The sequence below is a fragment of the Pseudonaja textilis genome, chromosome 2 (assembly GCF_049901715.1).
Source record: "Pseudonaja textilis isolate UNSWEBS1 chromosome 2, rPseTex1.2, whole genome shotgun sequence".
Classification (NCBI taxonomy): domain Eukaryota; kingdom Metazoa; phylum Chordata; class Lepidosauria; order Squamata; family Elapidae; genus Pseudonaja; species Pseudonaja textilis.
This window is the reverse complement of record NC_141991.1, coordinates 150980144-150995069: the sequence shown is the minus strand read 5'-3', so window position 1 is coordinate 150995069 and position 14926 is coordinate 150980144. Positions and strand designations below refer to the sequence as shown.

The window sequence follows — 14926 nt, the reverse complement described above, 5'->3', positions numbered from 1 at the left end:
CTTGAAATTAAGTATTTTAGCTCATATAATCCACAACCAGAATAGCTGTTTTGATGTGGAATTAAGGGAGTTTAAAGATCAGCACACAAGTTATCAGGAATCTAATTGAAGCTCCCATTTCAGAAAATTGTGTTATTTTTGTTTACTTATTTTTACCTTTCCTGGGCAATTTACAACTACACATAAGATAATATTTTTTTCCCTTATGCTTAATACTATAAATTATTTGCTGTCCTTAGGCACCTGCAAAAATGATATCCAAATCCTTTCACTCTGATATAATTAATTGCCAAGCCCTATTGCACTTTAAAAACAGCAAGTATATATACTTCCATGAACTTGTGTCCACTTCATTACATTTATCCTGCCATTTGAATTTGTTATTTATATAACAGACCACTGTTAATGAACAGGTAATTATTTTATACTCTAGTCAGGCTCTAGTCTAACTGAGCCTGTTTGTTCACTTTAGATCTTAATTCCCTAAAGAGTTATCGCTTTGATCCATCTGGAAATATCCTGACTTGGAAGCCCTTTTTCTTAATCTCCAATATGTATGAATTCTGTTTGTTTATTTATATTTGTCAATTGCTTAAAAGATAATAGGTATAAGTAAAAACATAGTTATGAATACATGGATACATATAAGAAAAATAAAAAAAATAAAAAAGAAACAATAGGGCAGGGATAGTAGGCATGTTGGTGCACTTATGCACAGACCTCTTAGGAAAGGGGTGAGGTCAATAGCAGACAGTCTAAGGTTAAAGTTTTTGGGGTTTGGGGAAAAAACCACAGAGTCAGGTAGAGTATTCCAAACATTGACCACTTTGCTGCTGAAGTCATATTTCCTGCAATCAAGTTTGGTGCTATTAACCTTGAGTTTGTATCTATTGTTTGCTCTTGTGTTGTTATGGTTGAAGCTGAAATATTCATTGACAGGTGGGACATTGCAATGTATGATTTTATATACTATACTTAGATCGGACCGAAGGCGGCGTAGTTCTAGGTTTTCTAGGTCTAGAATTTTGAGTCTGGTAATTTAATAGTGAGGAAAATGCTCTGGGTCTGCTTATAAACTTTTATGATATAGAGACAGAATTGGCTTATTGCCAGTGATTGAGCCTGCCGTTTCTAGTAGAGTTGAATTTTGTAGTCTTTGCCAAGAATTAAAGTCTATTCCAAAACAATTATATTTTGCAGGTCGTTGCCATTGTCAAACAAGAATGTTTATTTCCCTTTAACATGGGGACAAGGTGGTGGGTTTCATTCTATAGATTAAGGAAAGCACCACAAAAATATTTGGTGAGTGACCTAATGCTAAAAAGTTTTTAGTGCCTTTATGTTATCTATATATCCAACAGCCTGTGTTAGTGATGCATTTTGCTCTTTTTATTATAAGTATTACATTTTTCTGCGTGATTCAGTGCTTCATGTCAGCAGTATTTCATGGGTTTTAAAAATGTTCCTGTTTCCTCACAAGGTGTCTATTTATTGAAAACACTCAGCATTTCATTTGTGGAAAAATACTATCCTGGCTTTCTTAGTTAGTGTCAGTAAGGCTGCTGAGGAAAGAGCAAGGGCTTTGTGGAATCCCATTCCTTTCCTCCTAAGCCTCCAAGCATATTAAGATTTACAAACCTTAAAATAGCTGCCCTTTTCACTGGTTGTTTTAGTCCTTATCAGTTATGGTTTAAACACCAACACAATTGGTGTTCCAGATCTGACCTTTCTAAATGAATAATACTTAGTGATCAGCTTTTGTTTATCTCTGTCAGTACACGGGCAGAAAAAGCTTCGTTCAAAGAGATCCAAGAAGCTCTTCGGAAACATTCACCAAGCCAGAGCAGCCAACGGGTTCCACTGTCGTTGGGGGGCCGTTCCCACCAGCGAGCAGATGCAACGCCGGTTCTCCCAGAAATAGTTGTGCGTAACTTGAAGGCAGGTCCGGAAAAATCTGAACACCCTGCCATAATTCTAACTTGATGCCCACGGCGCAAGATTTGTATTCGCAGGCTGCACGGTTATGAAATGTCTCTCCTCCCTCCCCTTCCCAAATCTCACCGGAGTGGCGGGATTTCCCCACCTCGGAGGCGCTCGACCGGTCTCCTTCAAGTTTTGCAGCTGCAGCTGTCACCCGATAGAAGTCAGGCAAGTCTGTCGCTGTGGCTCCTGTGGCTCTGCCAAAGCAGCGCGAGAGATTAAGAAACGGCAGGTTTCCATCTGAAAATCCGGCAGAAGACGTGCCGGGGAAACCCGGAGGAAAAGCTCCACCTACTTGGTGATGTCACTGAAGAGTTCCCTATTCGGAGGATCTAGTTTAGCTCTCGAAAACAACCCCTAGTACAGTATTAGATGAGAAATTACAGCGATTGACTTGCTCGGGCTGTTAAACTAAAAGAGAAGAAAGGTCTGATGGATATCAGCATCCCCCTCCCCGCAAAAAACACCTCATTCTGAGGATTTCCCCCAAACGTCCTCTCCAAGAAGCTCCTGGACCCCCCACTTTGGGATTACATTCCTTAACTTTTTGGAAACTTGGTAGACCTGACACATGTTATAACAAATAAATGCTCTGTCTTACATATTGGCCAAAAAAAATAGAAAATAAAATACAAGCTGAATAGTCAAGACCTTGTTGATGATCCAAACTCTATCAAGGACCTTGGAGTACTCATCTCTAATGATCGAAGTGCTAGAGCCCACTGTAACTACATAGCCAAAAAGGCATTAAGAGTTATTAACTTAATTCTACATAGCTTTTTCTCTGGTAATATTACACTACTAACTAAAGCATACAAAACATTTGATAGACCAAAACTTGAATATAGCTCATCAGTCTGGAACCCGCATTACGTATCTGATATTAACACAGTCCAGAAATATTTCACAAGAAGAGTTCTCCACTCCTCTACTTGTTGCAGAATATCTTATGCCACCAGACTTGAAATTCTAGACCTAGAACACCTACAACTATGACACCTTCGGTCCAATCTAAATATAGTATACAAAATCATACATTGCAATGTCCTACCTGTCAATGAATACTTCAGCTTCAACCGTAACAACACAAGAGCACACAATAGATACAAACTCAAGGTTAATCGCACCAAACTTGATTGCAGGAAACATGACTTCAGCAACAGAGTGGTCAATGTCTGAAATACTCTGACTGTGGTTTCTTCCCCAAACCCCAAAAACTTTAACCTTAGACTGTCTGCTATTGACCTCACCCCTTTCCTAAGAGGTCTGTAGGGGGCGTGCATAAGCGCACCAACGTGCCTACTGTCCCTGTCCTATTGTTCCTTTTTATTTCTCTTATATGTATCTATTTCATGTATTCATAACTATACCTGTTATCTTATAATCATTTGACAAATAAATAAATAATAAAAAATATGGTTTGCTCCACCCTTTAATTGCACTTCCAATGTGGAAAATGTTTGTGCAAATACACACACACGTGTGTGTGTGTGTGTATGTGTTGTTGTTGTAAGTTGTGAAGTTGTGTCCGACCCTATGGACAACCTTCCTCCAGGCCTTCCTGTCCTCTACCATCCCCATTAAACTCACACCAACTGTTTCATGACTCCATCCTGCCACCTCTGTGTGTGTGTGTGTGTGTGTGTGTGTGTGTGTGTGTGTGTGTAGAAGTCAGGAAGGCCTGGAGGAACGTCCATGGGGTCAGACATAACTTCATGAGGTCATGAAGTCAGGAAGGCCTGGAGGAATGTCTATGGGGTCAGACATGACTTCATGATTTATAACAACAGTGTGTATGTGTGTGTGTGTTGTCATAAAATAATTACTTAATAAAAAGTGTCCAGAAAAGAGACCTGAAACAAGATGGAGCGATGACATCAGCAAGTATTGTGGGCCCAATTGGCAAAGGAAAGCTCAAGACTGCATTAGTAAGGCACATATTATTATTTATTTATTGTGCAAACTTAATGCTACAAGCAAGATAAAAAGTTATAAATGCTAACTGCAGTGCACAATTCATGTTTCCAATCAAAATTAGTGTCCTTATGCACTAGAAAAAACCTTCCAGGAATGTCTAGTTAGTTGGGCCAAGGAGCCCTGCCTTGAAGGAACTATAATCCTTCTAGGAACTCTGCCCACAATCTAGTAATAACAGAGGAAAAATATATTAAAAAGCACTCAAGGATTATCTTGCAGGCTAAGATTTTCTTGTATTTTGCTGTTTGCTGAGCTGTAGCAAAACAATGGTAGAGTAGCAAGATGCTATCTGCATAAGATAATATTGTCAGAGCCAAGTCATTCTTTTTATTAGTCAAAGCAATAGGTATACATTTGTCAAGACTTATCAGGTATTTCTTCAAACTTTTCCTAATAAAGGAATCCGGTAAATCTTTAGGATCATCAAATCTTGTGATACCTCTTGTTGTTCAGGCTAGGAACAAAGGCCATTAATCCGTCCTAGACACCTGACTCAATCTTTCCCCCTTTCTTCTTTTTTTTGTGTCTCCCCCCACCTTTCCTGCTTTCTACTCATTTTTTTCCAAAATAGGATTGCCTGTTTTATTAATATTTTATAAAAAGGAAACCCTACCTCTCTTGTTTTGCCAGCCCATGCTCTCCTCTTATCTTTTTTTAATCTTGTCCCATAGCTAAAATCATTCAGAAGAACTGCCCAGACTTGAGCTATTCTCCTCACTTGCCAACATTTTGCTTATCTTGGAGAAAAACTTCTCATACTTTTGAACCCAGAATTTTTCCTCACCTCTGAAATTAGACTTGAGTCCAGCTAATGTGACCTTCATGCAGGCAGCTGCTTGTCTCATTCATTCATTCATTCATTCATTCATTCATTTATTCATTCATTGAATCAGACTTGTAGTACAACTGGTAGGAAGTTGCTTGGTCCTACAATGTTGCAAATGGCTCAAGGCTTTCCAGTATATTGCCTTCTTAGACAAGAAATACAGCCTTACTGGGTCTACCCAAACACATCAGATTCTGAACAGCTGCATCCAGAATTAGGCAAAGAAAGCACCATTTTATCTTTTGTCTCCAGCTCCGTGATTTTAAGAATTCAAAGAGCATGAGCAAAACAGTGTTGACAGGAACCCTCTATCTTCCCTGCCTTCTGACTATTGGACTCCATCTAACATGACTTTCAAGAACCAGAACTCTGATGAAGCAGCAAAGACATGATTCCTTTCTTTTCCCTCTCTTTTTTCAGTTCAAAACATTGTCTCTGCTTATTTCTCCAGAGCTGAAAATGTCAGACCTGCCTCAATCTGATACCTTATGAAAGAAAGACCCTGGACTCCCTTTGGGTGAAATGATATTCTCTTACTAGAAGATGCTGGCTGTAGTGAAATCAGGCTAGAACTAAAATTCTCGTATGAAAACATATAGGCTTCCCCCTTCAATCTGATCATTTCACCTTGACCAGTCCACTTTCAGCCAATGGATGGATGCCTGTTTTGGGAATGTTCAGTTTTTGGAGCATTCTGCAATCCATTCCCAAGAATCTCTGGCCTCTTAGTATTCTTGAAGACTGACATGAACTGGATCAAAGTATCTCTAGTCTTTTCCACGGTCATTCCCCACTCCCAATTTCCCAGCACTAGCCTAATACATGTTTATCACCCATTTGGTCCCTCGCTTCCTCCCCCCTCCCCCACTGGCTATTGATGGGAGGATGACGATAAGGCTTGGAGCCAAAGATGGCAGAATTGACAAAGAAGATAATCACTTTTTAAACTCCCTCGTTCTCCTGCCATTCTATGATCTCCTTGCTTTATCTTACAGAATCCAGTCTTTCTCTTTCTGAATTAAATGTGTTACTATCGATTATTATCGCCTCTTATTTAATTGCTTCATATGTCAACTTTAAATATTGATAGTTCTGCCCTTCCTTCCCTCTCTAGGAGATCTTGCAGCTCAGATCACAGAAACATAGGTGACCAATTAGTAAAAAAGAAAAACCTTAAGAAAGTACAGTGTTCTGGATAGCTCACAAGACAGTGGCAATTTACTACAAATGAAGGGCTCCCTGCCAGTATCTCCAAAAAGATATTACAAGTTTCAAATTAGAGATCACAGGAAATTATTTTACCTTAAAATTTCACATCTTCAGCCTCTTTTGGATAAAGATTGGATTTACATCTGATTTCCTAACATGTACTGAGAATCAAGAATGTGGGATAGCACAATATAGCAAACTAGAATTTAAAAATATAGCATAAATTATTGGTTAGATAATTTCTATTTCTAGAGAAATAGGCATTTTGGTGGGGAGCAAAAATTCCTGCTTCTCCAGCATCTTTGGAAATTCAAGTACTAATCAGGGGACTAATGGGGAATAGAAGCCTACTCCTTACTAACTATTCTGTGAAACTCTGCCCCTTTCTTTTAAAGAACTGGACTTTCTCCAACAAAATAAGGAGCTAACTTGACAATTTGCCTGACAGTTGTATCTCACTCAGGAATGAGGTCTGCCTGCAGGCTGGCAGCAAGGTTAAATTCACAAAAGCCTTAAAACCACATTCTTTCCAGCTTTCCATACAAACCACTGTCCATTTAGCAATCTGTCCAAGGTTGATTATGCCAAGTACTTTTGAAATGAAGAAGCTCAGAGTCTGGATCCCAAGGCAGACAGCTCCCCATCCCTATGTTACTCCACAGTTGAAGAGCTAGTGACTAGATATGAGTTGTTGTTCTGATAGCCAGAGACTACACACACAAATCAGTCTGGGGAGAAAGGATAGCAACAAAAGTAGCTCAGGGGGCTCTCTTGAACAAGTGGGAAGAAGCAGTGCCAGGAAGTTGCCTCAGCATCAGAACTGGATTACAAAATTCCAAAGGACAACTAGATGATACCAGTAGCAGACAAACAGGTAGTTTTCTGTCTCTCTTTGCTGCCATCTATGGGTATTGCTGGAGGCCTTGGTGCTCCCTGACCTGTTCTGTTTTCTTGCAGATGTTTCATTACCAAACTAGGTAACATCATCAGTGCATAGAGAGCAGCAAGGACTCCACAGTTCAATCCTGAGCTACATTATTCTGTTCTAGGGGTTCTTTAGTCAGCTATTGTTCCTATGCCTTGAAAAAAGACAACTGCCTGGGTTAGTCCACATGGAATATTTTTTACAAAGTTTTTCAAAAATGGTTTGCTATTGTCTTCTTCTTTCCAGGGCTGAGAAAAACTGCCCCAGGGTCATCCACCTAGCTTCATGCTTCAAGGAGAACTAGAATTCTGTCTTCTGGTTTCTAACCTGGGGTCTTGTTGGTAGCAAGTAACCAGGAGTCTGGTAGCCCCTTTTCCAGTTACTGTAACACATATTATTAGAAAAGGCATATACTTTTACAATTCCATTTGATCTGATAAAGTGAGCTTACAAAAGTTGATGCCTTTCATTAAAACATATCATCATAGTTGGGAAAAGGGCTATCAATTATCAGCTTTCTCCTAGGTTCATAATAGCAATAGTAATAGCATTTAGACTTATACACTGCTTCACAGTGCTTTACAGCCCTTTCTAAGCGGTTTTCAGAGCCGGCATATTTCAGAGTTGGCATATTGCGAACAATCTGGATCCTCATTTTACCAACCTTGGAAGGATGGAAGGCTGAGTCAACTTTGAGCCTGGTGGGATTCAATCTGCCAAATTGCAGGCAGCTGACTGCAGCTGAAGTAGCTTGCAGTACTGCACTCTAACCCACTGTACCACTGAGGCAACCTGCCTGCTTGAGGCAGATCAGAGTCTGTTTCTCAAAAGAGAAACATGTGCCAGCCTTTCCAAGGATCTCCCCCTCAAGAGGAGTTGGATTCAAACACCTATCTATCTTCCTACAGAAGTACTGGCTGAGAAACATAGGCGTTGGAGTCTAAGATGTCTGAGGGACATGAGATTGAGGGAGGCTGATGGACACAGAAGGCTTAGCTTGAGACCCTAAGCTTGAGGAAGGCTTATGGAGGCATCCTTCTTAGAGGATGTTTGATTTCTTTAAACTCACAGGCTCCTCCCACATCTGCAAATACTGTGAGGGGAGAGGGGGAAGGGAAGAATTTCTCCTCAGGGCAGAATCCGTTTGACCTTTTTCAAAACAGGGCAGAAAGTCAAAGAAGGTAAACCATAACTTTTCCTCCAACATAAATCTATGGATGTGTTTGTGTGGGTATCTACACACACACACACACACACACACACACACACAAATGGAAGGAGAGATAGAAATTGAACAAGATGATTTTTCTGTGGAACTCTCTCCTCTTCAGAGTCTATCTGAATTTTATGTTATTTTGTTTTATTTTATTTTAAATTTTAACCCTTATGGTAAAGCAGTTCATTAGAGCCAGTTTGGTGTAGTGACTGAAGGCATCAGGCTTGAATCAGGAGGCCTTGAGTTCTAATCCTGCTTGAGACATAAAATCAGCTGGCTGACCTTGGGCCAGTCACTCTCTCTCTCTTGGCCTTAGGAAAGAGGAACGATTTGCCCTTGTGAAAAATCTTGGCAAGAAAACTGCAGCGACCAGTTCAGGCAATTGCCAGGAATTATGTCTCAGAAAGTGCACGCGTGCACGTGCAAACACACACTCACACACACACACACAAAGCTTATAAAATATGAATTTGTAACATATTCTTCAGAATTTACAGATAGTTCTCACTTAGTGACTACAATTAGAGCTGGCAATACAGCAATTAAGTGAAGCAGTTGCCAAGTGAAACTGTTACTATACTTATAATCTTACTTCAGCTTTCCTTTGCTTTACATACTTGTAAAGGTCGAAAATGCAAGTATTGGTTGTAAAGCTATTTTTTCAACACTGCCATATTTGTGAATGGTTGCTAAACAAGGCAGTCACTAAATGAGGACTACCTGCATTATCAGTACTCCAAGTAGAAAATAGAAAATGTGGTTTTTTTAAAGACATTATATCTTTAAGAAAATGGAGAGCAGTATTTAAGGGTAGTCTGAAAGTTAGTGGTTGCCCAGTTTGATGACTGAGGAAGTGTTAAATAGATATTTCCCATGCTTTTGAGTTTTAAGATCTATCAATTCCATCCCACTAGCTATTCACTAGGATACTTTATGTTATTATTTTCAAATTCTGAAGAAGCAAATCTGGGGGCTACTATTTGCCTCTCAGCATAACTTTCCCTTACATTGGCATCCATTCACATACCTCTATTTTGTTTCTTATTGCAACACTGGAATATACAGGATCTGATGTCTTTAGAAAAATGATGGAGACTTACTGCTACAAATTGGTCATTGGAAATCAATTAGAGAATTCATAATCTTAACTGCTCATTTTGTCAATTTCAGCTATTCTAAGAGCAGCCCTTTGTGTCTATGGATGGGTGAATGAATTTTGGCAAGTGCAATGTGGAAACCTTGTCATAGAAATAAAGATGACTGCTATCAAAATATTGAAGCAATTTCTCAGAGAGTAGTGGAAAGTATCACAATTATAGAAAATCCTTTCATGTGAAATGGATTTTCTATTTTGTAAAGCTCAGCATGTGTCCAGAAACTATTGAATCGTGTTCAATGTATTTGAAATCAGGTTATATTTAAACTACATTAAAAGGATTATACAAAATTTTATCAATTATTTTTGGCTTTCACAGAAAGTTGATACAATAGCATGATTAACAAAAATGTGGATTAACTGCCTTCTGATGACATAACTTTTCTTCATCCTTAAAGGTTATTATGTCTACTGAAGAATTTCAGTTCCAAGAGCCAGAGCAAGAACAAGATAAATCAAACAGTCTATTCTTCACTAATTCAGAAAGAAATGAATTAAGTGATAATCCATTACGGTATGATTTTTAAAAGTATTGTGAAACTTTAAAATCTTCCAAAAGTCAAATGTGAATCAAAAATGGGTATCATGAGCCATACTATCTATGAACAAATTTCCCCCCAAAAGAGGTTGATTTTTAGCATAACATTTACTCAAATCTACAATCTTGCATCTATGAAGAAATAATGTAATAGTAATAGTAGCTACAATCACATAAAGTATCAATGATGCAAGTTTGTGCCCAATGCAACTAAAATGACATTTTAGAGATGATGTGCTTGCTGTCTTATATTGATCTTGTTAATATATGTTAATGTGTTGTTTGAATAACAATAAACCATAGTCTGGTTTACAATTTGCAATGGTTAGTTTCACATAACCAATTTATGCCGCAAACTGACTATATTATAGATTAGTATGATATATGAATGCAGTTGGAATAACTATTCTTATGCAATTTTGTCTCTTTGGGCAATAGCATTCTATAAGATAGATGTCTTACCAAATCCTCCTGACAATTTAAGTAAATAAAGATCTGCTGCAGTCTACCCCACTACCCTCGTTTGCTATGTGAATAAAAATAGGATAAAGACTAAATACTACCCTATGTTTTTTGGATAAAGCTAGAAAGATGAATAAAAGAGCAAACATAGGCTCAAATGAGTTATTATCGTAAATAAAAGTAGCATTCTAGAATGAAAAGTTAAAAATTTTAAAATAATAGATTGAGAGAATTGGTCATGTTTTTCTTTCCGTATCGTGAGGACAAGAATGTCCTTAAAATGATTCCCCTTTTTAATGGGATATGACTACGTAAATCTAGTGGACAGTATAAAATCAAATAAATTAGCTACATTTATGCCTGATGGAATGTAGCTCTACTTAATTCAAAGGTAACATATACAGAGGTAGGCTCTAGAAAAACAGATGAAAGTAAACAAAAGTGATAATGGAAAGAAATAATTTATGACATTTAAAAATTGATTTGCTATATTGGGGCAGTATAGATCAGGAGTAAACTCAAGGCCTGCGGGCCACATTTGGCCCGCAGGGTGCTTAAATCTGGCCTGCGGGGCTGGCCTGGAAATAGCAAAGGATTGGCCTATGGTGCTTCTGGTAGCCAAAATGGGGTCCCCGTTTTTGGCTTGGACGGCCTCCTGCAGCACTTTGCCGGCCAAAATGGGGCCCAGAGTACTAGAGGCTGTTCTCGAAAAAATCTAGTTTGACACCTCTGGTATAGATATTTTGTTAATTAAAAAACCTGAAGAAGTAACATGAAAATTATATGAAATACTATTCTCTGCAATCCATTGACTTCCATTGTTTGAATATGGTAAAGTGAGATAGTAGTCAAACCAAATTTTCTTGGAGTAGATCTGGCATGTGACTTGCATAGATTCAAAAAACTCCATAATTATTGTAATTTGCACACTTCATTATGAAATAATTTTACTTGTGATAGAATTAGTTCTACCATATCCCTATGCACAGAAACTATTAATTTTATACCGTGAGACATTTCATTTTTTATTTTTCTGAAAATATAGGAAAGATTCTCCAAAAACACTTCTTCCCAATGCAAATGTAAGCGGAGGAAGGCCAGATAGCAAAGCCTCAAATTACTTTATAGCCCTAGATTCAACTATTGAAAGTCTTCAGGAAAGAACACAGCAACTAATTGATAAGATTAATGAGAATAGGAAGAAAGACCATGTACTCATGAACAACTTCAGGGAAAGTCTTCTGATGAAGGTAAAACAGGAACAAATCTGGTGGTGAATACATTCAGAAGTTTTGAGAAATAGGAAATAATTATTAAACTTAATTTTCCAAATTATCCCAAAGAACTAATTCTTATGAGAGCCTCATTTTTCAAATACTCCGAAAAAGGTAACTAAATTCACCATGAATGTATGGCTGTACTTTCTACTCCTTTCCTAATCTTTGTTTGTAATTCATTTTCTTCATTATCTTTCTGCTTTTAATCAAAACGATGACAGTACCATGACAACATGACTAAACTTAAAAAAAATAAGCATGATCTAATTTGATTAGAACATGAAGAGGAAATCATTAGGAAATTCTCTGGCTGTAGATTAGACTGGAAACATCTTTTTGAAAAAGTCATATAAACATTTTCATATTCTAAATAGCTACTTTGACTTTGGATAAGCTGTTCCAATCTAATTAAGTCATTTCGAAGTTGTTCTGGTATTCCTAAGTTTGAAGTATCTCTTTTGAACTTGGAACATTCTGGAACTATTGGCAAGGTCAGAATTATTCTTTCCAGTTGAAACAACTTAATTCAAAATGTTTATGCTTTTTTAAAAAAACCTAACAAAAATTAATAATAACTACTTCTGTATTTTTGCAAAGAAACCAACCTGAACTCCTCACCTAAGAATCAAGCTAAATTTGAGGGTATTTTGGACAGCTAGAAGTATTACCTATTTTATGTTTTACCTATTCCTGGACTACTTTTAGCTATTGTCACTCATTATTTCATTTGGTGCATTTCTTCTATTTTTCACCATTTTCTTCAAATATCAGTTACATATTTTTATATTTTTCTTTAATAAGTGTGTATTATCTTAGAGGCAAGCTGGAGCAAAAATACATATGTAAGACATTAAAATATAGGCTCTTCAAGTATTCAAAGACAGAATATTAAATCAATAGTATTTAGCTCGATTACCAAATATATATTAAAGGAGTTTGCTTTTTTGTTTTAATGTAATATTTCCTGTCAAAAGAACTGTAATCACAATAAATCTATTTTTCTAATATTTTTATTATTTTTAACCTCTTACAGCCTTATGTACTTCTTACATAGATACTACTTTTATATGTATTTCCATAGAGTTATAAACTTCAATAGGATATTAATTGTTTATATTATACTGTATATCAGGTTGAATTACTTCAGAAATGATTTTAAATCTGGTTTCCCTTTAAGATTGTAATATTAAACCCTGTTGCTTCTTTGTTAATATTCTGAATTCTTACAACTCAATTTTATGATTCAATAAAGTTGGCCTTTGCTAAGAAATAATTCTTCAGTTTAAGTAACTTTATATATGAATTCTATATCTCACCTTTCCACTGAACATAATACAGTATGCAGCAATATAGTAAAACATTTAAAATTCAATAATCAAAAATAAAAATATGTAAATAATAAATAGCAGTGTTCTCTTGGAATATCCTGGAAAATATAATCAATTAGCAGATTCGTGAGCATCTAGAAATGAGCAAGGCAATTTCCAGAAGCCAGCATGGACTTGTTAAAAACAGATCATGCCAGACAAATCTTATTTCCTTCAGTGACTAAATTAGAAGTTCAGTGAAATTCTGTCGACATAGTTTACTTAGATTTCAATTAGATTAACTGAAAGTAGACCCCAGCTTACTTCTTAGTAAAATATAACTATGTGGGATATAAAGGACTACCAGTAGGATTTGCAGTCCTACCACACTCAGCATGTAGTCTTCAATGGAACTACATCTGCATGGACGGAAGCATACAACGGGCTACCTCAAGGTTCTGTCTTATGCCGAGTACTCTTTAACATCTTCATAAATGATCTAGATGCGGGGATAGAAGGGAACTCATCAAATTTGGAGATGACACAAAGTTGGATAGAATAGCTAACTCTGAACTCAAGATTCAGAAGGATCTTGGCAGATTTGAACACTGAGCTCTTTCCAACAAAATGAATTTTAATGGTGAAAAAAGTAAAGTCCTATACTTTGGCAAGAAAAAACAAATGCACAAGTATAGAATAAGTGGTACCTGGCTCAATAGTAATAACTGTGAGAGGGATCTAGATGTCCTAGTGGACCATCACTTAGGTATTGGCCAGTAGCTTACTAAAGCTGCCAAAAAAGCCAATGCAGGCCCAGGTTGCATCAACAGAGGGATAATATCAAGATAATGTGAAATGATAGAACTGCTTTATACTGCATTAGTGAGACCACGTTTAGAATACTGTGTTCAATTCTGGTCACAACAATACAAAAAGAATGTTGATACCTTGAAAGAATGCAGAAAGAGCAACAAAGATAAGGGATCTGGAGGCTAAACCATATGATGAACAGTTGAGAGAACTAGGTATCTCTAGTTTAATGAAGAGGACGTAGGGGTGACATAATAGCAGTCTTCCAATACTTGAGGGGCTGTCACAGAGAAAAGGGGTTCAACCTATTTTCCAAAGCACCTGAGGACAGAACAAGGAATAATAGGAAGATCATTAAAAAGAGAACCAATCTAGAATTAAAGAGAAATTGCCTCCCAGTGGAAACAATTAATCAGTAGAATGGCTTGCCTCAGGAAATTCTGGGTTTTCAAGAATGGAATAGGGAGTTGGACTAGATCTCCAAGAATCCTTCCAACTCTGTTATTGTTATCTTATATTATTCTTTATTAAAGTATAGCTGAACATTCCAATATAAGCAGCAAAAATACATCACAATAGTGGGAAAAGCAGAAGAGCTGCAAGGGCAATTATATGCTCACTACAATATCAGCCTGTTATATTAATAACTGTTGGGCTGTGTACACATCACAAAGGAATCAGAAAATGACCCTTCATCTTTGGCCTAAGCAATTTCACCTCTCCTTGGGCAGTCTGGCTTCCCAGTAGTCATCATATTGGTGCCGAACTTAGTACATAGTACTTATTATACTACAGCCCACAACTTCCAAGTCAAGCAATCTACCAGCTTTCTGAATATTTGAACAACCCAGTTGTTCCTGTTTGCTATACTCTATTACTTCGCCAGATTTTTGATTACTCTGTGAACAGTTACTCATATTATCATTTATTGTAAGTGGACACATTTATTACTATTTAGAATCAAAAGTAGGCAAAGAAATGTGCCAAGTTCAGTTTAACTGTTTCTTTTTTTCCCAAAGGTTTCAAGCTTGGCAGAAAAATTGGAGGAAAGTGTATTTCCTGTTTATGACCATAATAACAAGCTTATTCAGGATAAGCTGCAAGAGCTTTCTGAGATCATGGAGAAGATCAGACAGATTGAAAATGAACTCAAGCAGGTTTGTCATACCGTGGAGATGATGTATAAAGACCTGTGTGGTCAACCTGAACTGTAATCTCATGGAGAAAAAATAAAGGAGAGGGA

The 14926-nt window shown here is 37.2% G+C and overlaps 2 protein-coding genes across 4 annotated transcripts in view; one reads left to right on the top strand and one right to left on the bottom strand.

The window, feature by feature from the left end:
• Positions 1 to 2216, bottom strand: part of LOC148127171 (uncharacterized) — a 15309-nt gene extending 13093 nt beyond the window's left edge. The window contains exon 1 of the mRNA XM_087925941.1: positions 2062 to 2216. The gene's annotated coding sequence lies outside the window, so the exon portion shown is untranslated. The remainder of the gene's footprint in view (positions 1 to 2061) is intronic.
• Positions 1 to 14926, top strand: part of SYCE2 (synaptonemal complex central element protein 2) — a 15364-nt gene extending 438 nt beyond the window's left edge. The window contains exons 2-4 of one of the 3 annotated variants that reach the window (XM_087925940.1): positions 9688 to 9803; positions 11335 to 11539; positions 14703 to 14926. In XM_087925940.1, the coding sequence (XP_087782066.1) occupies positions 9694 to 9803; positions 11335 to 11539; positions 14703 to 14897 (510 nt within the window). In that variant the 5' untranslated portion in view covers positions 9688 to 9693 and the 3' untranslated portion in view covers positions 14898 to 14926. Of the gene's footprint in view, positions 1 to 9627; positions 9804 to 11334; positions 11540 to 14702 lie in introns of those variants that run through there. The other 2 variants (XM_026716784.2, XR_015742020.1) reach the window with 2 other exon arrangements.